The sequence below is a fragment of the Suncus etruscus genome, chromosome 7 (genome assembly GCF_024139225.1).
Source record: "Suncus etruscus isolate mSunEtr1 chromosome 7, mSunEtr1.pri.cur, whole genome shotgun sequence".
Lineage (NCBI taxonomy): Eukaryota > Metazoa > Chordata > Mammalia > Eulipotyphla > Soricidae > Suncus > Suncus etruscus.
Window position 1 is genome coordinate 12,103,678 of NC_064854.1, and position 24,352 is coordinate 12,128,029.

General features: G+C 42.3%; 1 protein-coding gene and 1 non-coding gene across 2 annotated transcripts in view; one reads left to right on the forward strand and one right to left on the reverse strand.

The window, feature by feature from the left end:
* RSF1 (remodeling and spacing factor 1) overlaps positions 1 to 24,352 on the forward strand; it is a 109,480-nt gene that overhangs the window by 27,164 nt on the left and 57,964 nt on the right. Inside the window, exons 2-4 of the mRNA XM_049776230.1 lie at positions 8,948 to 9,039; positions 18,201 to 18,293; positions 21,181 to 21,386. Coding sequence (XP_049632187.1) covers positions 8,948 to 9,039; positions 18,201 to 18,293; positions 21,181 to 21,386 — 391 coding nt within the window. The remainder of the gene's footprint in view (positions 1 to 8,947; positions 9,040 to 18,200; positions 18,294 to 21,180; positions 21,387 to 24,352) is intronic.
* LOC126015123 (U6 spliceosomal RNA) lies at positions 9,775 to 9,881 on the reverse strand. Its single transcript, XR_007498018.1, has one exon. It is a non-coding gene; the product is annotated as a U6 spliceosomal RNA (small nuclear RNA).

Sequence of the window (24,352 nt, forward strand, 5' to 3'; positions counted from 1 at the left end):
CCAGCCCCAAAATAATTTGCTTTATATTGCTTGCTGCAATGTATATCATAATTGTGTTCTTGAAACTATTATCCAAGGATTTGCTGAGACGTTAGATGGTAGTTGAGCCTTCTATTGATTGCACTAACTGAGCTCAGTGGGCTTTACACCACTTTCCTTTCTGGTTCTTTGTGTCACCAGTCCCTTGAATTGTGGAGATGCTGTGTGGCTCCTATAGCTGTGTAGCTATGGGTAGCTAAACACCATGGCATCTCAGGCTTTCCCGGGGTTGGCACGAGAGCAACTTCTCTGCATGCTTTTCTTTGTGGCTGTTTGATTGATCTGCTAGGGAGTGAAAGCAGGTGTCATGCATGCCAGGCATGCATCGCGCTGCTCCCCAGCAGCACCCAGCATCTTGCATAATTTTATTTATATATGGGGGGGGGACTAAAAGAAAGAAGAAACAAAAGTGTGTCATAGAGGCAGGCTGAGAGGTGGGAGGGACACTGGCGGAAGGTTTAGTGTTGGAACTAAAGTTGTTCATAGCTTTGTAAACCACAGTGCTTCAATAAAAATTAAAATAAATTAAAAAATTTTGAGCATATTATAATTTCCATCTCTTTTAAACTGAGCCAATATTTCTTGCAATATCTGGCCTCTTCTCTCTCTGGGATGACAAATACAATCCACTGAGCTAGAACAATCAATCACTGAATTGTTTTCAGCTCTTTTTTTCCTATGTTTTATTTTAAGGTAAAGTTTATTACTGTATCTCAAGTCCATGTCTTTTCTTCTGTACTACCCAGTTATTAAAATTTTATAAACTATGATTTTTTTTTTGAGGGGAACATGGTTAGGGCCAAATTTACTGTGCTCAGGGACTGTTACTAGGGATGCTCAGAGGATTGAACTGGGGTTGTTGGCCTGTATGCAAGGCAAATTACCTTATCACCCAAAACACAAAACAAAAGTTTTGGGGAAACTTTGGGAGTGAGGGGTTAGTGTAGATCAACGAATTGATCATGTCTTTGTCCTGGGTGCTGAAAAGACAGGCCTTTTCCCTGTAGAATACAGGTGATCAACCAGTCATTTATGGTGCAGGTGATATGAAAGTAGAGTTGGGGGACATCCCCCAAGGATGCACAATGACAATAATGTGGGCAAAAGCTAATCTGAAACTGTGGCGTATGATACATATGGGGTTATATGATTTTAAAAATCGGGGGCCGGAGAGATAGCACAGTGGTGTTTGCCTTGCAAGCAGCCAACCCAGGACCTAAGGTGGTTGGTTTGAATCCCGGCATCCCATATGGTCCCCCACGCCTGCCAGGAGCTATTTCTGAGCAGATAGCCAGGAGTAACCCCTGAGCACCGCCGAGTGTGGCCCAAAAACAAAAAAACAAAAACAAAGTACCAAAAATCAAAAAAAAAAAATCTGTAGGTGGTTGGTTGGCACATCTATTTTATATCATTGTATATTTGGGCAAGATGGAGAAAAATTGACTCTGGTCGTGGGACTGGTGCTGGAGCACAGTATGCAGCCCTGTGGGTTCCCTATTAGAGATGCATATCTGGGGCGAGAAGCATGTTGATCACTGCTGGGGCACTCCAAGAAGTTCTTTTATTGAGCCCTTAAATTGAAACTGGCAACTGGCGCATGATTCTTTCTGGATTGCTTGTGAGAGAATAAGTAACCTCATCTGTGTGAAGCTACTCTGATATCTTATGACCAGCTACTGGAGTATTTGAGTTGAGGCAAAGGTCTAGATGAGAAAACTTAGGGATAAAAGAAATGAAATTTAAAAAATTAGAACCAGCTTTGAGGGAGAGAACAGATTGCGTGGCCTGCAAAAAAGATTATTGGTGGGGGGATGATCTATGTGAGAAAATGGATAGTGTGGAAAGAACTTCCTCTATGGGGTGGCTGAGTATGAGGTTGTGACTGGGTCCTTTGACCACACGCAGCCTGCTAGCCCAAGCTTTTAAAGGAAAGCTGACAGTTTCCAAACTCTTCTTGCCTGGTTGGTCACACTTTGAGGTCAGCTGCAGTTAAGAAATGGGCAGATGAAAATCCAGGTACATCCCACTCCTTTTCTGTGAATGGTGGTCCTCCAGCAATGCCTTGGGGCTGCTCCCTGCTCTTTGCAAACTGTCTCTATGGCTCTGCTCAGGGAAATAATTCTGTAGTGCCAGGGATTGAACCCAGAGCTCTGGTATATGAAGCCTGCACTTGGCCCATTGAGCTCTAGTTCTGGTACCTAAATTTCACATTTTGTAGTTTTGCTTTTCTTCAGGGTCTAGACCTTTATCCCAACAGTTGTCCTGTTTCAATTAGACTAAATTTCATGCACTTAAGAACTAAGTTTTGAAACATTGATGTATCTTGTCCAGCAATATGGCATGAACATTTCAATGTAAGTAAACAATTTAATCAAAATGCTATCAAATTTTTCAGAAATCAGTTTTCTCTGAATCTGAAGGAATAGGTGGTTTTTTGGGGCTTGGTTTGCTGGTTTGGGGGCCTTTGTGATGCTCAGGTCTTATTCCTGGCTCTACACTCAGAATTACTTCTTGCGATGATTGGGATCATATGGGATGGGGTGCTGGAGATCAAGCCTTGTCACAGTCACATGCAGGCAAGTGCCCTGAGGTATTTCTGTTCCTTTTGGCTTTCCTGTAAACTCTTGTAACATTATTTGCAGGTATTTTTATGTTTACATTTTTCTTAGACTGTGTGTACTTTTCATTCAGAATAAAGAGGTTGACTTAACGTTGGTTTTTCCAAGAAGCAGACCTGAGACAGAAACTTGAGTGCAACTTCAATAAGTGGTACCAAGAAGCGTGGCTACTGAGGGAGAATTGAGAATGGGAAAGGGCAGGGGAAACCAGTATTTTGGGACAGAGCAAATCACCAATATGGGCACCTGGCTTGAACTTTCTCATCATCTTAGAAACCATGCAGCAGACACGTGGAGTTGGGTGGGATGGAATAGGGGAGGGGTGGGCACTCTGGATAGGAGATGGAGTTTGGGACACATCTGACAGTGCTCAGGGATTGCCCCTCACTGTGCTCAGAGGACCCTTTGTGGCTCCGGAGATCCTATTGGGGTCAGCTGCATTCAAGATGAGGGCCTGAACTGAATCCCTATATTATCTCTGTCTTCAAGAGTGATTCTTTAGGCAAACCAGTTTTTTTTTTTTACCTTGTTCTTTGTTGATGTTTGTTTCTTAATCATATTTGAAGATCACATTTTTTAGGGTACTATAACTTACTCATTCTCTACTCCTGGCTTTGACTTATGGAATGCCAGGGATTAACCCTGGGTTGTCCACGTGCAGGGCAAACACTCTAGACACTATGATATCAGCGTATTAGCAACTTTGAACTGTCACCTGGCTGAGCCCAAATAAATGATCAGCATTTTCCTTTAAGTGGGTCATGACCACCATCTGGTGGTGAATAACGGTAACTTTGGTTATGTATTGCTTTATGGTTTGGTTTATAAGGCTCTTTCATAAAATTTTCTAATCTGTCGTAATAACTGGCGATTCTAATGAGCCCATTTTAATTTGCTTTTGCTAAGATTTCAGGACACTATTGATTTCACTGTTACTCAGTTGGTCGTCTCCCTGTCAAATGTGTGTTGATTGAAAGGACTGTGAACTGACATTCGTTCACGAGGAATAAAGGAATAAAGGAATCTAAATTCCATAAAATAAAACTACTCAGGTTCATAGCTCTGCAGAGTTTTCTCGAACAAAGATGCCAGGTTGGTCTCATATCTCAAGTCATCTTACTGGGCCGTGAAGGTTCTTTCCTGAGCACTGTCCAGTTTTGATCACCACGAGCAGTGCATGATGGGAGAGAAGCTCTGTGCTTTGTAGAGGTCTGTCTCTTGGGAGTCACTGTGTAGGCATTGTTTTTAACTTTGTGGGGAAGATGATTTGGACTACACCCCACAGTGCTCCTGGCTGTGCACTCAGGAATCATTCCTGGCTGTGCTTGGGGTTGGGGCAGACTGAGGATCAAATCTGAGGCAGTCACATGCCAGGCAAACACCCTGCTGACCTCTACTGGTCCTACGGGCTTATTTCCTTCTCCCTAGGATGCCCCATAGGCTCATTTTTCTTATCCATCTCTCCCCTCAAAAAGAAGGAAAAAGACAGCAAATAAGTTGTACCGAGTTTGTGACACCATTGACAATACTAGGGTCTGCATATAGGGTTCTCGGCAGAATTGGTCACATGCAAATCATCGCCCTCACTCCTCTACTGTCTCCCCAACCTCCAGCACAGAATTCTTTTTTGTTTAATGTTTATTTAATCAAGGAACCATATACAAAGTTATTGGTAGTTGAGTTTAGACATCTACTATTTCCACACCAATCCTACCACCAGTTCCTTTTATAGAATTCCCAGAATTCTCCAGCTCCTGTCCCCCACCTGTAACCTTAACAGGAACATTACAAAATTCAGAAGCTGCAGCTTAGATTTCATGCTTCAAGGTGGTTGCATCTGTGCTTTGGATAAGTTCTAACAATAAAACTTTCCCACATCACCAGTATAACCAAAGCCCTGGCCCCTGTTGGCACATTACTTGCCAACGATCAAACCCAGGTTGACCATGCACATGTCAAACACCGTCTATAATATCTAAACATTATATTATCTCGTTGGCCTCTCCTCAGATTTTAAATTGTATATTGTGGGTACTGGTAGTTGTATTGGAAAGCGCAGGTTTGAATGGTTTTATTAAAGAATGGTTTGTTGAATATAGGATACAAATTTCTGGAATTTGACATTCAATTTGTAATGTTGATTAATTTTTTCTAATGAAATTGTCTTTCTCATCAGCTGTCAAGGGCTACTAGTATTTCAGATTGCCACTGCTGTATTTCGTAGCACAACTACAGTAAGTTAGTGTCAAGTAGATTTATTGTGTTTATTTTGCTACATATATACATATATCAATCATTATGATTTACAGTTGAAACTATATTTGTATAAATTATAAGTGCTTGCTTATATATACAGATAAATGTGAGTGGACTGGCAGTGTAGCTGTATTTGTGTCTTGCATTTGTGAGGCCCTGGGCACTGCAAAAAATACATGTGATAAATTGTAGATTATGGAATGTAGATGTGCTCATACTGCATGCCTCAAGTCAGAATTAGCCATATCTGGCTCAGGCACTGGAATTGATTGGTGTGAATTTGAGGTGTACTTCAAGTGTAAAATACATTTGGAATAAAAAATTGTAAAAAGTATCTGAAATCTTTTTTTTTTTTTTTTTTTTTTTTTTTGGTTTTTGGGCCACACCTGGCAATGCTCAGGGGTTACTCCTGGCTGTCTGCTCAGAAATAGCTCCTGGCAGGCACGGGGGACCACATGGGACACCGGGATTTGAACCAACCACCTTTGGTCCTGGATCGGCTGCTTGCAAGGCAAACGCTGTGCTATCTCTCCGGGCCCATCTGAAATCTTAAATACTGGTATTTTGAATAACAAAAATTTTAAATTGATTCTGTGGTGCTTTTTATGGTGCAGGGGATCAAACCATGCAAAGGACTATTTTTGTCTTTTTGTCATTTATTTATTTATTTATTTATTTATTTATTTATTTATTTATTTATTTATTTATTTATTTTGCTTTTTAGGGCCACACCCAGTGACGCTCAGGGGTTACTCCTGGCTAGGAGGACCATATGGGATGCCGGGGGATTGAACCGCAGTCTGTCCTAGATTAGCGCATGCAAGGCAGATACCCTACCTTTTTCGCCACTGCTTCAGCCCCACAAAGGACTTTTGTTTTACTGGTACAAGTCTACCACTGAGCCTCAGCCCCAAAATGAGTTAATAAAACATCTTTGAAATGTTTTTTTTTTTATTTTAATTCTCATGCCCTTCCTCCTTTTTTGATTTATGACTGGGCCATCACCCCTGCCTAGTGGTGGCGTTTGCCAAGGCTGCACATAAGGTGTAGGTATGTGCACCCCTGGCTGCCAGCTCCCTGAACTCACCTGGTCCTTGTGTCTGCCTGCACCTTGCTGCAATTCCACTGGGGGCATTATCGCTCCAGCCCTCAGCTTTTCCTATGTACTTAAGTCACCTGTGGCAATATTTATGAAATGGGATAAAGGCATTTATGGCAGCCAGGATGGGCCAGAGCAAAGTGTATACTGTGCATGCATGAGACTTGGGTTCTATCTGTTTAGCAAAAGCTAAATAGAAAACATTAATGACATACAATTGATTTTTTGCCCTCCTGGATATTGTTTTCGGGGGTGAGGTGTTGTAAAGTTCTTCCTAGCCCTGTGCCTAGGAGTTGCTCTGGGTGGAGCTTGGTTGGGACTAGATGTAGCTGAGGATAGAAGCCTTTGAGCAATTTTTGTAATTTGTGGCAAAGGTCTACTGTAAAACCATCCTTTTTTTTTTTTTTTTTGGGCCACACCCGGCAGTGCTCAGGGGTTACTCCTGGCTGTCTGCTCAGAAATAGCTCCTGGCAGGCACGGGGGACCCTATGGGACACCTGGATTCGAACCAACCACCTTAGGTCCTGGATCGGCTGCTTACAAGGCAAACACCGCTGTGCTATTTCTCCGGGCCCTGTAAAACCATCTTTAAAAAGGCATGTGGAGATCTATCTTCCTGCATCATCATCTGAGACAGGAGCTTTCTTTTACTTTGGAGTGTTTGTTCTCTGTCTTGGAAATTGGCTCGTGTATCTGTCTGAGATGTGTAGTCTCAGCCTTTTCCTCTGTGGAGAACACATTTATCTCTCCTCTCTCCCTACTCACCAACCCTCTCTGCCCACCCTGGGTATTTCTCTAAATAAATTTTTGTTTGTTTTTGGACCACACCCGGCAGTGCTCAGAGGCTATACCTGGTTCTGCGCTCAGAAATTACTCCTGGCAGGTTGGAACCATATGCAAGGGATTGAACAGCAGTGTGCAAGGCAAATAAATACCCTACCAGCTGTGTTACCATTCTGGCTAAATTTAAAAGAAAAAAATGTTTTGTTTTTGTTTTTGAGTCATACCCGGTGACGCTCAAGGGTTACTCCTGGCCATGCACTCAGTAATTGCTCCTGGCATGGGGGACCATATGGGACACCAGGGGATCGAACCGCAGTCTCTCCTAGACTAGTGCGTGCAAGGCAGATGCTGTACCACTTGCACCATCACTCTACGCCCACCCCCCCAATTCTTTTTTCATTGGGCCACACCCAGCGGCGCCCAGGGACCACTCTGGCTGCGCCCAGCGACCACTCCTGGCTCTGCTCTCAGAAGTCGCTCCTGGCAGGCCTGGGTGACCATATGGGATGCCTGGGATCAAACCTGGGTCTGTTTCAGGTTAGCACCATGCAAGGCAAACATCCTACCCTCTGAGTTATCACTCTGGCTAAATAAATTTTTTAAAGCTCTATTTACTTTCAAAAAAGCAATACAGTACAGGGGCTGGAGATATAGTACAGTGGAGAAGGCACTTGCCTTCCTTCCACACAGCCAATCTGGGTTTGATCCAGCATCCCATATGTTTTGTGAGCACCACCAAGAATGATTCCTGAGTGTAGAGCCAGAAATAACCATTGAGCACTGCCAAGTGTGGCCTTCAGAAAACGACACTTTTACCATTTTTTCTTTTGTTATGGGGCCACATCAACCATCCAGTGCCAAGATTCAGTCACAAAGCCTTGCCTTATGCAAGGCACTTGAGCCACATCTTGGCCTTCTCAATTTTTGATAAGATGGATTTGGGCCATACCCAGTGGTGTTCAGGGGTTTTTCCTGGCTCTGCACTCAGAAATCACTCCTGGTAGTAATCAGAGGACCTTATGGGATGCCAGGGATCGAACCCGGGTTGGCTGTGTTTAAGAGCCCTATCTGTTGTACTATCACCCTGGCTGCACAGTGTTTAGTTTGCCCTTTTTGTGGGGGGTGTTCAGATCACACCTGGCAGTGCTCAAGGGTTACTCCTGGCTCTAGGCTCAGAAATTGGTCCTGGCAGTCTCGGGGACCATATGGGATGCCGGGATTTGAACAACTGTCCTTCTGCATGCAAGGCAAACACCTTACCTCCATGCTATCTCTCTGGCCTCTGATTTGCCTTTTTTATTGTTTTGGGACCACACCTGGTAGTTCTTGGAGGTTACTCCTGCTCCTAGCTCTGCACTCAGGAATTACTCCTTATGGTGCTCTAGGCACCATGTGGATACTGGGGATGGAACCCAGGTCACCCACATATGCAAGGCAAGCATCCTTCCCGCTGTCACTATCTCTCCACAATCTCCCCTTCCCACCCATGTGATTTTATGTCCTATAGGAAGGGGCTCTGTGGGACAACTGATCATTGGTGAATACTTTAGGGATTCCAAGGACAGCAATGTTGCTGGAATCATTGGAAAAGTGATCACAGACTCTTTAGAGTTAATGTTAACATGCCATTGAAAGATAATAATGATCAAAGTGGACAGAAAATAATATACTGGCTTGAGTAATGCAGAGGGCATGTGCACTATAGCTGTTGCTGCCTGTATTGACAGTCTATTTTGTGTATCTTTTGTCTGCCTTTGTGGTGCTGAGGATTGAACCCAAGGCCTCTCACACATTGGAGATAATGTGCGCTGATACTAAATTGTATATCTATCACTAATCTTAATCGTTTTGAAAAATTGCTCAGGATGGAAAAAATCTTTTTGTATGTGTATGAGGGGTTGGGGTACAGAATGTTTCCAGCTGTGGTTGGGATCCATTTCCAGCTGGACTGGGCCCACAATGTGAGCCTGTGTTTGGAACTCAGGCTATGATTGGGCACTGTTCAGTGCAGCTTAGCACCAGGGCTTGAACTTGGGACTTAACCTTACTACGCCTTTGAACTATCTCCCCAGCCCATCCTTATAAAATAGAACATTATATGTTTACCGATGTTTTCACTTGCTTGCTAACAGTACTTTCTCTTCCTTTTAAGTACCAAAAGAATTGGTAGAGCTCCATTTGAAGTTGATGAGGAAGATTGGCAAATCTGTTACAGCAGACAGATGGGAAAAATATTTGATCAAGGTAAATGTTTGTAAATTATTTCCTATTTGTTAAGTATTACTCTAGCATAAACTGGTAACTTTAGTATCGTGCTTGACTTTCAAAATAATCTGCTGGAAGTTGTAGGCTCAAAAATTCATATGACCATCATTAATGTGGGAATCTGTTTTTTGGCTTCTAAGTAATAGTGGGTTTTGTTTTGGAATTTTGTTTTTGTTTTTGAATCACTCCTGGAGTTGCTCAGGGTTATTCCTGGCTCTGCACTATGGAATCACTCCTGGCTGGTCAGGTGTCAGGGATCTAATCCAGGTTGGCTACATGCAAGGCAAGCACCCTACCTGCTGTACTATCTCCCTCGCTCTGGTAATGTCTTAGCAAAACAAAAGTCTGCTCTTAAAGGTAGGAGACATGTGTTTCTTTAATGTCTAAAACTGTGGTCAGGGCTTTGTGTATTTTATTTCACTTACGGCTTAAAATTAACCTGGTCAACTCATGTAAGATATAGGCAAGGTCTAACAAAACTGTTAATGTTCTCAGAGATCATAGAACCAGAATTCTCTTGAAAGATGAAATGTCCAAACACCTTTAGGTCACAAGACTGCGTACTCGTGCAACAGTTGCTTTCGAACAAACCTTAGTATAAAGCAAGACTGTATATTCAATCTCCATGGTGTCCTTTGAAAGGATTCTGGATTCTGTAACATACTAGAATGTTGCATTATATTCTTAGGTATTTGAAAAACTTCTGATTTTTTTTTAAATATGGAACGCTTCACGAATTTGCGTGTCATCCTTGCACAGAGGCCATGCTAATCTTCTCTGTATAGTTCCAATTTTAGTATATGTGCTGCCGAAGCGAGCACAAAAACTTCTGATTTTTAAAACAAGTTATTAAGAACATTTTTGTGGGCCCGGAGAGAGAGCACAGCGGCGTTTGCCTTGCAAGCAGTCGATCCAGGACCAAAGGTGGTTGGTTCGAATCCCGGTGTCCCGTATGGTCCCCCGTGCCTGCCAGGAGCTATATCTGAGCAGACAGCCAGGAGTAACCCTGAGCATCGCCAGGTGTGGCCCAAAACCAAAACAAAAAAAAAACATTTTTGTACCTTTTTATTTTAAAACAATTTAAAAATTATTTTTGTTTGTTTTTGTGCCATACCTGGTGGTACTCAGGACTTCCTGAGTACCAGGAAGTACTGGTATCTGAGTACCTGATTGCTCAGAAATCACTCTTGGGAGAAGTTTGAGGGACCATATTGGGTGCTAGGAATAGAAATTGTCAATTACATGCAAGGCAAGCAACCTACTAGCTATACTATTACTCTGGCCCCTCATAGCTGCTTTTTATTGGGGGCGGGAGGTGCTAGATGATTATATAGAGTACTGGAAAAAGGAAGCATCAGAAAACAAAGATGCTTATTTTTGTTATAATAATCACGTGTAGGGCTGGAGTGTTGGTTTTACAACCAAACCAAACAAAAAAGACTCACATGTTGTTCCACAAATTTTGGCTGTATTGTATACTACTTCAAAGAAAGGGGCTATTAAAACACTTTAATCAGCTCATGGATTTTTTGGGTCAGGAATTTGTTGGGGTTTTTTGTTTGTTTGTTTGTTTATTGCTATTCTCAAACTCTTAGTTCCTGGAGTTTTTTAAGTCTGGGATCATGCCCAACGATACTCAAGGATTACTACTGGCTCTACATTCAGGAATCAGTCCTGGCAGTGTTTGTGGGGCCATATGGGTTACCGGGGATCAAACCCGGGTGCAAAACAAGCACCTTCCTTACCCACTGTACTATCTCTCAGCCCCAGGGGTCAGGAATTTGAAGGATCACTTTCACCATACTCTGTTGGTTGAAGCATCCATAGTTCTGCTGAGATGTAAGGAGAGGAAATACAGAGCCTAAATTCTCAATGGTAGGAATCTTTTCAAACCTCCACTATGAAATATCTTTCCGTATTTTTGTACAAGTTTAAAACACTGCAAAATTGGCCCCGCATTTCAAAAAGTTGCTGCTATGGGGCAGGTTCAAAGCTTAAGACTGGAGAGAGAAAGAGAGCGCACAGGGCCTGTCCAACCATGACTTAGTACTCAACAGCTACAGGTGTATGTCCCCATCTCCCCTCTAATACTGCCAGTTACCCCTTATGCCTTTTGGCATAAGGCATTGCTGGTCCCCAACCAAGTGGGATGGTCCTAGTGTCATGGACTGTAGCACAGTCTCTGAGTAGTGCTGCCTTCTTGGCTCTTGAGCTCACCATCTGGCCCCATTGACCATCACAGGGTGTGCCCAACCTACTAATTAAAAGAATAAATTTAGCAGCTTGATTTAATATTTAAATCTCTGAAATGTGTTATCTGAATTACACTTTCACAGATCACAATTTTTTTTTTCGGGCCACACCCGTTTGATGCTCAGGGGTTATTCCTGGCTACGCGCTCAGAAATTGCCCCTGGCTTGGGTGCACCATATGGGATGCTGGGGGATCTAACCGTGGTCCTTTCCTTGGCTAGTGCTTGCAAAGCAGACACCTTACCTCTAGCGCCACCTCACCAGCCCCAGATCACAATTTTTACTATTCGAAGTTCTTATAAAATTTCATCGCAGGGGCTAGAGAGTACAGCAGATATGATGCTTGCCTTGCATCTGACTGATCCCCGGTAGTATATATGGTCCTTTGACCCCATCAGGACTGATCCCTGAGTGCAGAACCAGGAGTAAGCCCTGAGGACTGCCAGGTGTGTATCCCAAACAAAATATTCCAGTGAAATTTCTGGTTTGCCTTTAACCAAATCTATTAATGGTTAACAGTCAATATTTAAGAACTTAAAGGCTAGAATTCCAGAACTTTTTCCCCCTGTGCTAGAGATCCAATTCAGAGCTCACACATGTAAGGTCCCCGCTCAGCAATTTGAGCACACCTTGCTAGGTTTTGAGACCCTGATTTTAACAACAGTAATAAGACTATAGACGCACAAAATTTTGAACAGAAAAGTGTTTTTCTTCATTAAACATTCTGAAAACTAGGATAGAAATATCTTGTATACTAATCCCAGCTCTGTGGTTACTAAATTTCTAGGATTAGGGATCATCTTGCTTTCCTATTTTATGTTTGTTTTTAAAATGTAAGAAATAGGTGATATATTTTATAACCTCATTCAGTTTGTGATTTTACTCATAACTGTTTTTGGACCGCATCCAGTGGTGCTCTGGTTTTGCTCTTGGATCTGTGCTCAGGGATCATTCCTGGAAAAGTTTAAGGATATGTATGGAATGCCGGCATTGAACACAGTTCAGCTTTGTGCAAGTTAAATGCCCTACTTGCTGTACTATCATTTGGCCCCAATTCACACAACATTTTACTTGAATTCTATTTATGTTAAGTTCATTGGTTTCTGTTTGTTAGTTTTTCACATGTTCATAGTTGTATAATGATTCTTTAAGCCAGCATACCCATTAGTAATTACTGTTCCTTCCTTGAATTCTTAGCATTCACTATTCTACTTTTGGATTCTACCTGTTTACCTATTCTGGAGCTTTTGTGTACCTAATATGATATTGGGGCCAGGAATGTAGCTCAGTGGTAGAATGCACGCCTTATGCTCAGTTTGATTACTGGCACAGCAAGTAAAATACACCGATAAAATCAGACAATGTATGGCTTCTTAGATCACAATGCTACTTCCAAACTTTATCCATATCGTTGCAGTACATCATTTCTTGGTCCTAACACCACACTTTATGTATCCACTCAGAGCTGGTGGTATTTGGTCTGTAACTGTTCTTTTGGCTGTTTTAATAGTGCTACTATTAAAATTGATTTATAGATGTACTTCTTCTAATGAATAACCCATGTCCATGGTTGCCATGCCCAGTCTTCTTGTGCTTCACTTTATTTTTATTGCACGTCACTTACACTGTGTTTGCACAAATTGAATGCTTGAGGCAAATCTTCAAACATCAAATCTATTGGATTCAGATGTTGTTGTTGTTGTATTTTTTTTCAATAGCTTGTGCTCATTTTGTGTATGTCATGTTTTGGTAATCTTGAAATACTTCAGATATTTTTATTATGATATCTGATGATCTGTGATTACTTGTTTTTAAAGTTGCTGTTGTAATTTGTTTAGCGCACCCAGTGAACTCAATTAATAGATGTTTCCAGCAGGTCAAGAAAAAAAATGGTTGAGTAGCAATAGCACAATGGGTAGGGCATTTGCCTTGCACAGAGCTGACCCACGTTTGATCTTCCACATCCCATATGCTAAGTCCCCCTGAGCCTGCAAGGAGTGATTTCTGAGTGCAGAGCTAGGAGTGATCCTTGAGCACCACTGGGTGTATCCCACCCACACGCCAAATTGTGTACCAGGAATGTAGGGTGCTTGCCATGTATGTGGCTGACACAGGTTCAACACTGCATCCTCTATGGTTCGTTGAACACCACCAGGAATAATTTCTGAGAGTAGAGCCAGGACTAAGCCCTGAGCACCACCAGGTGTGGCCCCAAAATGAAGACAACAAAAATAGCTCTGTAAACATTTACTCCCTTAATTTATTCCCTCTGCTATTATCTATCCTCTTTTGTATTAACATTAGCTTTCCTGTCACAATACCTTAAAACCTAGCAACTTAAAGGACAGAAACTGGTTGTCTGTTACATCCCAATTTTTGTGTTAGAAACCAGGTCATGGCCTCATAAGAGATCTTTGGCTTAAGTTTTGTGTTTTGTTTTTTTTTTTTTTAAAGCAGTTACCACCCTCTCAGCCCTGCATGTGGCCTCCCCTGAAGGCTCAACAGAGGAAAGGCCCAGTCCCAACCTCGGTGACATGACTGTTAAACTGACTCATTTCCCCTTAAATCTTTTCTAAAGGCAGCTAAGGACTTTGCAAGCCAGCTCTTGAGAAAACAGATACTGTTTGTTTCACAAACAAATCTTAGTGTGGCCTACTACTGCTTCTTGCTGCACTGTCTGTCAGTGACATCACTAGCTATGCTTTACACTCAACCCTATTAAAGTGATTATCTTTATTTGTTCTTCTGGATTTTCTCCATTTTTCTTCTACTTATCCCTCAGTTCTTTGAAATCTTGCTCAGCACAATTCCAGTCCTGAATAGCATGTTCATTACAGTGCAAGGGCTTTTGCACTGGTCTTACAATGAGAATCCGTTTTCCCTTTGCATTTCTACACTCAATCTTTCTGGAATCACTCTTCTTTTGGCTTTTTTCCTTATGACACTTAGCTGACTTCGCATATTTACTTAGTGATCTCCTTGGCTAAGTGTGTGTTTTGTCTTAAGTTCCCCACACTTTTGCATGGCAGATTTTGGGTTGTTGTTGTTGATTTTGGCTGGCTCCTTCCCTCCCTTGGGACTGTATATATATATATATATATATATATAGTCTTACCACTCTTTCTTTGGGTGGTGCTCTCCTGCCAGGCTGGCACTCCTCACAGTGCACCAGGTCCTGAGTTCATGCTCATGCCCCTCCTACCTCTTCTTGCTCCTCGTGGTCCAGTTGCTTTCTGGAGACCTCACACCTCTAGATAGTGCCCAGCCCTGGCTATATGTTAGGGCTATTTAGTTCACCCATAGTCCCAGATCATAGTAATTCATTAGAGTGGCAGGAATCTTTTCTTGTTGTTTTTGTTTTTGTTGTAGGGCCACACATAGTGGTGCTTACGGCTTACTGCTCACTCTACACTCAGAAATTACTCCTGGCGGGCTTGGGGTACCATCTGGGAGGCCAGGGATCGCTCTGACGCAGGAATCTCATTTTCAGTCTCACACATGGAAATTAGGTATCTAATTGCAGAACCATCCCAGAGCCTTTCAGATTGTGTTTCCATCTGGACCTTGGTCGAAGACCCTCAGTTTCTTAACGGCACATTGGGTACTTATCTCCCAAAACCTGGCTCTATAAAATCTAAAATAAAATACATTGAAGAAGGGCTAGGAAGATTTTTCTTGGAAACATGGCCAATCTGGATTAATTCCCTGCCATCCCACATGATCCCCCTGAACCTGCCAGGAGTCATCCCTGAGTGCAGGGCCAGGAGTAAGTCTTGTTTGTGTTTTTTTTTTTTTGTTTTGTTTTTGGGCCACACCCGGCGGTGCTCAGGGGTTACTCCTGGCTGTCTGCTCAGAAATAGCTCCTGGCAGGCACGGGGGACCATATGGGACACCGGGATTCGAACCAACCACCTTTGGTCCTGGATTGGCTGCTTGCAAGGCAAACGCCACTGTGCTATCTCTCCGGGCCCGCCAGGAGTAAGTCTTGAGCAAACAGTTAGGTGTAGTCCAAAATTGGAGGTTCATAGTTAAGGAGGTGGACTAGATAAATAAGTATTTTGAGGAAAATTCAGAGGAGTCTTCTGATATGAGTGATATGAGCCTATTGCCAAGAAACCAAAAGAAGATATATAGTTTGAGTGGTGTATGTATCTGTATATATACATACACAATGGAATACTACATAACTTCTATCATTATGCAATTTGTTGCAACATGGCTGGAACTGGAAGATATTATGTTAAATGAAGTAAGCCAAAGAAGAAGAATAAATACAGAATGATAGTACTTATATGTGGTATTTAGAATAACTGAATGAAAAAATGCAATGGAAGTTTTCGAGAACACTATTAAGTTCCAGAGGAGAAGAAAATTTGAGTAGAGAAGAAACACAAATCTGAAAGGACAGGGAACAGGGAGGGGCCAGGAGGTCTCAGGTACATTGGTGGTCTTGAGAAAACACAGGACTGAATAAGCCAGAGTCAACAATCAAGTCATGACACCTATACTTTAACAATCAAAACTTAAAATGGGGAGCTGGAGAGCTAGCATGGAGGGTAGGGTGTTTGCCTTGCATGAAGAAGAATGGTGGTTCGAATCTCGGCATCCCATATGGTTCCCCAAGCCTACCAGGAGTGATTTCTGAGCTCAGAGCTAGGAGTAACCCCTGAGTACTTCCGGTGTCACCCAAAAACCAAGAAAAAAATTTTAAGGGCTGGAGAGATAGCATGGAGGTAGTGTTTGCCTTTCATGGAGAAGGATGGTGGTTCAAATCCTGGCATCCCATATGGTCCCCTGAGCGCTGCCAAGTGTGACCCCCCCAAAAAAATATTAAAAAGGAAACTTTAATGCCTCACAATGAAAATATACCCTATTTATTGAGAAAATATTTACACCACACAAATGTGATAAACATTTGACAAAGGGCTAATATACACAATCTATATAAAGCTCTCTCAGCTGACAGGTGCAGTAATAACAAAGAACACATCAGAGAAAGGAGAGGTGATCAGACACTCCATCAGAGATGGCCCCGCAGACATGTGGGAAAAAAAAAAAGTGTTCATTAGGCTCAACCTGTAATACAAAGAGAAAATACATGTTTTCTTTGTGTGGGCCCCCAAGCCAGCCAGGAGTGATCTCTAAGTGGGTGGTAGGAGTGAGCCTAAGCATATCTCCCAAAACAAACAGAGGAAAAGACAAGATTATGTATTCCTCATCACAGATAACCAGGGAAATGTAAATCAAGACAGCAGTGAGACATTTCTTTACCCATTTTAATGACTTTACCAAAAAGTCCCGAAACTGGAAGTACTGCTGATGAAAAGGAGCGCTCATTCACTATGGTGGAAATGGAAACTTCTCGCCTTTCTGGAATATGGCTTGAGGATCTCTCAAAAAAAACTAATAATAGAGCTTCCATATATTCTGTGGTTCTGCTCTTGGGCCTCTACTCCAGGAACACAAAAACTTTGAAGGAAGGGAAGGGTGATTGGAACATGCTTTCATTAGTAGAAGAATCTAGCACTGTGATGCCAGAGATCCATCCAGGCCCAGTAGTGTGTAAAGGAAAAGCTTTTACCTCGGAATCATCTCTCTGACTCCAGAGCACAAAAGCTTTTACCCAAAAGGACAGAAGCCTGGCCTGTAGTGGGTAGGGTGTTTGCCTTGCATCCCATGTGCCTTGCATATGGTCCCTGCCAGGAGTGATTGGTGAGCACAGAGCCATGAGTACTTTTAAAAAAAATACATCATTACCACTTACCTGTAAATAAGCAATTTAAAATATATTATTTCGTTTCTGCCAAGGGAGCAGACTTGGTTATTAGTGGGAATCTGGGAGCATTGGTGGAGAGAATTTTACACTAGTGGTGGGATTGTTGTGATCGTGTAATATTTATTTTAAAGTAAAAGTTGTGTATATGTGTGTGTGTGTACACACACACACATACACACACAGTGAAATTTATGCCTCTGCATGGGATGCTAAAATCATGCAGTTTGCTACTACTTGGATATAAGTGAATGATGTCATATTAAGGAAGTAAGCCAGAAGAAGGACAAATGCAAGACGATTTTATTTATCTGTGATACATAGAATAACTAGAAAAAGAAGTGCCATGTAGTAAAGGAAGGAGCTTAGATCACACCTGACCCTAGAATAGAGAGTGGAGAAGGACAGAGAAGGAACAAAACCAAGGAGGAAGTAAGAGAATGAGAAAGGGAAGGAGCTGGGAGCAGGGATCTTAGGACCTCTGCATATGGATCATGTGGAGGAATGATAGAAGCAGATCTCCAAATCACGGGAGCCAGAGAGCCAAACCAGTACCCGACTTACAGGGGGAGGGAAGTTGACACTGATGGTAGGACTGGTGCTGGACATACTATGTCTAAAACTCCACTATGAATAACTTTGTAAAGAAATCATGAAATGTGGGACTGGAGAGATAGCACGGAGGTAGGGTGTTTGCCTTGCATGCAGAAGGATGGTGGTTCAAATCCCGGTATCCCATATGGTCCCCCTAGCCTGCCAGGAGCGATTTCTGAGCGTAGAGCCAGGAGTGGCCCCTGAGCGCTGCTGGGTGTGACCCAAAAACCAAAAAAAAACAAAAAACAAAAAGGGGGGGGCATGAAATGTTAATAAAAGTTGTTTTGTTTTTAAAAGTAAGTTCATCTTTGAGGGCAACACAATCATATTTACATTTCTCTTAGTATTTTCATGGCCCTTCATGAATATCAGAAATAAATAGTATACATTTTAGGGTAGACTTATATGAGGTTACATTTGGTTTTAACTCCTTTGTTACTTACTAACAGATACCATTAAAATTGTAGAACGAAACTGACAATGTAGAGAAATTTACTTCTGTCTGTCAACTCTCTCCACAGATATGCCAAGAGTTTAATAGCACCTGGGCCTGGGAGATGGAGAAGAAAGGCTATCTTGAGATGAGTGTTGAATGCAAACTAGCGCTCTTAAAGGTAATACGTTCATTAGTTCTTGCAAATATTTCCTCTTAATTTTTTTTTAACGTGGGTCCTTTTGGCTAGATTAGAAAATAAGCTGAGTCACCGGAGAGATAGTAAGTGTAAGCTCTTGACTTATACATGGCCAACCTGGGTTCAATCATTAGCATCCCAGATGGCCCCCTGAGCATTTTTTAGTATAGCCCGAAAACAAAACAAAAAAGTAAATGAACTGAGTTGGGAGGGAAGTTCAGTGGTAGAGCAATTATTTTGTATGTGTGATCACTGGGTTTAATACCTGCACTGCAAAAAGAAAAAAAAAGAGATGGAAAACAAGGATTTTTCAGGGCCATCCCAATGGTACTTACATCAGGAAGGAGTTTGCCTTGCATATCACCAACCTGAAGCGATCCTTGAGCATAGCCTGAGCACCTTTGCGTGTGACCCAAAAGTCAAGAAAGGGGGTAATCGTTCTTAGTAGACGAAGACTGGATGTTATTGTTGTTGGCGACAAAATACCTGTGTTGTTTTATGTTTAGGGGCTTCAAGAGCAGGGATGGAGGAGGGGTTCCTCCAGCAGCAGCCTGTGCTTAGCCTGTTATGTATCTCCAGTCATATATAACCCCTGAGCACTGCCGGGTGTGGCCCAAGTGTACTGAGATCTAATGATCTTTCTTTTTTTTTAATTGGGGGTAGGGCAGTTGACAAGTTATTTTCCAAAATTAATTTTATTTGTTGCTTTCAACCTTCCTGATTGTTAAAAATACTGTGTGACTGACTAATCATTTGATTTACTAAATTAACTATCCAAATATTAGTTTTCTAGATGACTGACTGCGAGAATGCTATTGGATACTTTGTAAAAGCTCACATTGCCAGCCATACTTGATTAAAAGCAGATCTTTTCAAATTAGATTTATTTTCAAGCTTGAGTTTCCTTTTTCCCTTACTTCCTCTTCAGAGTGTTGGCCCTAATCTTTAGTAAAGTGACCAGCATTATCGAGGGGAAAAGATTCTTCCAGAGAAGACATTGTTGTCTCAGCTAACACAGGCAAAGGTAACAAGGCTATGAGAGAAACATCATGTATTATCTTTCTGGACACAGAGACTGTCCAGAGAAGGAATTTAACTTTCTAGTTTAGTTGAAATTCTATAGAAATGTTTACTATAGGGCCCGGAGAGATAGCATAGTGGTGTTTGCCTTGCAAGCAGCCGATCCAGGACCTAAGGTGGTTGGTTCGAATCCCGGTGTTCCATATGGTCCCCCATGCCTACCAGGAGCTATTTCTGAGCAGACAGCCAGGAGTAACCCCTGAGCACTGCCGGGTGTGGCCCAAAAACAAAACAAAAAAAAATTGTTTACTATAATAGCTGTTTGTTACAGGAGCTCTTAAGAGGCATTTATCAATAAGATTCTCGTCATATGTCTCAGCCTTCAAAAACAGCAATTTCAAGAACAATGATCACATAACAGCTTTAGGAAATAATCTTTGAATATTATGACATAACTTGGTGTAATTTTGAGGCTTTAAAAATATAACTTGAGGCCTGGAGTAATAGCACAGTGGGTAGGGCCTTGCACACGACTGATCCAGTTTCAACCCAGCATCCTGTATGTTCCCCAGACCCTGGCAGGAGTAACTTTTGAGTGTAGAGCAAGGAGTAAGCCTTGAACCCTGCCAGGTGTGACCCAAAATTAAAATACATAATACATGCATGTATATGTATACACATGTATGCAAACACATATATACATATATACAGGTATGTGTATGTGTGTGTGTGTATATATATAAACTTGAGCAATACAATAAAGGGAAGATGTTTCCATCGCACATGGCCGACCCAGGGTTTTTGTTTGTTTGGTTTTGGGTTTTTGGGTCACACCCGACAGCTCTCGGATTACTCCTGGCTCTGCACTCAGAAATAGCTCCTGGCAGGCACAGGGGACCATATGGGATACTGGGATTCGAACCACTGTCCCTCCTGAATTGGCTGCTGCAAGGTAAATGCCCTACCGTTATGTTATCTCTCTGCCCCCTCAACCCAGATTTGATCTCTGGCATCCCATCTGGTCCCTGGAGCCTTTCAGGAGTGATTCATGAGCACAGAGTCAGGAGTAAGACCTGAGTGCCACTGGCAGTGGTCCCTCAAATCTACACACACACACACACACACACACACACACCCCAATATATGCATGCATATATATACATATATAGAAAGAGGGAGAGACAGATTTGAAGGCCAGAGAGATGCAACCATACCTGATCCCCAGATATTATACTTGGTTCTATATAGGGTCCCCCAGTACTTCCCAGAGTGATTCCTTAGTGTAGCCATAAATAAGCCCTGAGCACTAACTAATGTGTGTGGCCCAAAAGCCAATATATACATAAAACTTAAGTTTTGATTTTTTTTTTGTTGTTGTTGTTTTAGTTTTTTGTTTGGCTTTGGGCTGCACCCGGTGACACTCGGGGGTTACTCCTGGCTATGTGCTTAGAAATTATTCCTGGCTTTTGGGAGACCATATGGGATGCCTGGGGATCAAATCGCTGTTCTTTCTGGGTCAGCCGCGTGCAAGTCAAACGCCCAATTGCTGTGCCACTGCTCCGGCCCCAAGTTAATGAATTCTTGTTTTAATCTGCCAATTTATAATTTCAGCATTTTGAATTTGTAATTATAATATTAAAATGCTTAAAATTTATCTTTCGAATCAGTTAATTTAAACTCACTGTGTACTAAAGAGGGGGTATGAAGATAAGCGAAAGCACGATATTAAAGACATCATTTCCTTTCACTCCTGTCTCTTGAGTCAGATCTACAGTTGATCATGCCACATTGACTATAGTGGAGAAGCACGGGTTGGGTATTTGAAGCTATGTTGTCGCTGTTTTTCCAGTATCTCTGCGAGTGCCAATTTGATGACAATCTCAAGTTCAAGAATATTATCAACGAGGAGGATGCTGATACCATGCGCCTCCAGCCAATTGGCCGAGACAGAGACGGCCTCATGTATTGGTACCAGTTGGATCAAGATCATAATGTCAGAATGTACATAGAAGAGCAAGATGATCAGGATGGCTCTTCGTGGAAATGCATCGTCAGGTATCGTAGAAGGGAGACTTTACATTCATGTGCTGCTATAATCTTGTCTGTGCAAGAATGTGAATTTTGAGACGAATATCTTTGTGAGATGGGAAGCACCCAGGACCATTTAATAATACCTTCCATAATACTATGGCATTATTATTTTTCAGATAACTTTATAACATTAACATTTATTTGTAACATATTTGGTGTTGTGGGTGTCAGAGAGATACTATGAGGAAAAGGTGCTTGCCTTAAATGTGGCTGACCTAGATTTGATCCCTGGCACCCCACTTGGTCCCTGAAACCCCACCAGGAATGATTCCTGAGCTCAGAGCCATGCCAAGCATTGAGCACAGCTGAGTATAGCCCAAATCTCCTCCCCTCAAAATAATTTTTTTATGATATCCCTCCTTTCTCCCTCCCTGCCTTTTCCCTTCTTTCCTCCCTCTGTCCCTCACTCTTTTCCTTGTGATACTAGGGGCTACTCCTAGTGCTGTGTTCAGTGAATTGCTCTTGGCAGTTTTGAGCGACTGTGCATTGTGAAGGATCAGACCCAGGCTTCCAGCTTGCAAAACATGTGCTTAATTTGTTGAGATCTCTCTTCTCTCTCTCTTTTTTTATATTTTTTTCTTCTCTCTTTTTTTCCATATAAGCTTTTTGTGGTTAGTTTACTCTACTTTGTGGGTGAAGAAAGTATGATGGTCAGTAAGTTGTACTAAATTTTTATTTGGTTTTTGGGTCACACCTGGTGGTGTTCAAGGGTTTCTCCTGGCTCCGCACTCAGAAATCTCACCTGGCAGACTCAGAACCATATATGGGATGCCAGGATTCAAAACATTGTCCTGGATCGGCTGCGTGCAGGGCAAAATGCTCTACTGCTGTATTTCTCTCCAGCCCCTAGTTCTACATTTATTTTTTGTTGTTATTTTGGGGCCACACCCAATGACTCTGAGGGGGTTACTCCTGGCTATGCGCTCAGAAATCGCTCCTGGCTTGGGGGACCATATGGGACACTGAGGATCGAACCCAGGTCCATCCTGGGTCAGCTGCATGCAAGGCAAATGTCCTACCGCTCCGCTGCACTATCGTTCCAGCCCTGTTGTACATTTTTAAAACAACTCCTAAAATATAGTATTTCAAAATGGAATCTGTTAGAATATGTTCATAGAGATGGTGTGAGAAAACAACCATAGATTTTGAGATTGATTAGTGGCTGGGTTTTTTGTTTGTTTATTTTGGGAAGGTAGGGGTTACTTTTTGGGCTATGCCTGATGCTTCTCAGGGCTTACTTCTGGCTTTGCTCTCAAGTATCACTTCTTGATACTTCCTTGGTACTTGGGGGATTGTATGGGGTGCCAGGGAGTGGACCTGAGTCAGCTGTGTGCAGACTCTTCACTGCACTATTGTTCTGGGAGATCATTACCTCCCATCCCTGGGCTGGTTTGTTTGGTCCAGCTAGTACTCGGTCCCACCAGCCATTTCAGCAGTGCTTAGCTAACTGGTCCCAGCATCTCCTGTTTGGACCATGAGATACAGTTCCACTCTCACCCAGAGGGGTGGGGGACACCAGGACCATATTAACAGTACTGGAGCAGAAGTTGTATATATAATAGCAACTCTATCCCTGGCATACACCTGAGCTTTCCTCAGCCCCTCCTACACTTTACCACGGGAGAATTATGGGCCTCCAGAGTCCCTGCAGTCCTGAGTATGTGCTTGCATGCAGTAAAACCAATTTCCATCCCCAGTACCACCAGGTGTCCTGAGTACCACAGCAGTGACCCTGGAACACAGAACCAGAAGTAGCTCCTCTACATCACCAAGAGTGGCCCCAAAATACTAAACTAAATACTAAATAAATAAATTGGAGAATTTTAATGTCTTAGTACAGTTTTGTGTAATGGGGCCGGTGACGTAAGTGGTAGGGTGTTTGCCTTGCATGCACTAACCTAGGAAGGACCTCAGTTCGATTCTCCGATGTCTCATATGGTCCCCCAAGCCAGGAGCAATTTCTGACCCTATAGCCAGGAGTAATCCCTGAGTGTCACCGGGTGTGGCCCAAAAAGGAAAAAAAGGTTTTGAGGAATATATTGAGACTATTAATATATTAATAAACTAAGACTATGCTAAAAACAATAATAAAAATATGTTCCCTTTCCCAACCTTTTTCTTTCTGGGGAGTAGGAGAGAGGTTAAGGGGTCAGCTACACCCAGTGTGGCTCAAGTACTGTTGTGGTGTTGTGATTAGACCTGGGTTGGCCACATGCAAGGGAAGTACCCTGCCTGCTATACTACAATCCTCTCCCAACCTTTAAAACTGCTGGTTTTCTTCATAACATTTCGGACCTTTTGGATAAAAAATTAGCTACTTCACTGGAGAAATATTTACCTGCTGCAAGAGGAAAGGTCAAATTCCATTGGTGTTATTTTCCTCTTTCCATGCTTGATCATTTTTCAAGATTTCATTTCTTCGGTTTCTGTGTGTTCAGAGAGTTTGGTATGGGAGTCATACTCAGTCATACTCAGTGGATTATTCCTGGCTTTGGTGCACGGGACTCAGTCCTAGTAGTGTTCAAGAATTGTGTAGTATTGGCACTAGAAGGCAAGTTTCGTATCACTGGAATATCCTCAGCATCTGCCTTTTTCTAAATGAAATCTTTTGGGTTAAAAAAAAAAAAAGGAAAAATGGAAATCTTTTGGGTAAACCTTTGCATGTAAAATTGTTTGATTTTAGTGATGAAAATATCAAATTATGTGTGTAACATTTGTTTAGAAATTAAGTGCTTTGGGCCCGGAGAGATAGCACAGCGGTGTTTGCCTTGCAAGCAGCCGATCCAGGACCAAAGGTGAATCCCGGTGTCCCATAGGGTCCCCCGTGCCTGCCAGGAGCTATTTCTGAGCAGACAGCCAGGAGTAACCCGTGAGCAACGCTGGGTGTGGCCCAAAAACCAAAAAAAAAAAAAGAAAAGAAAAGAAAAGAA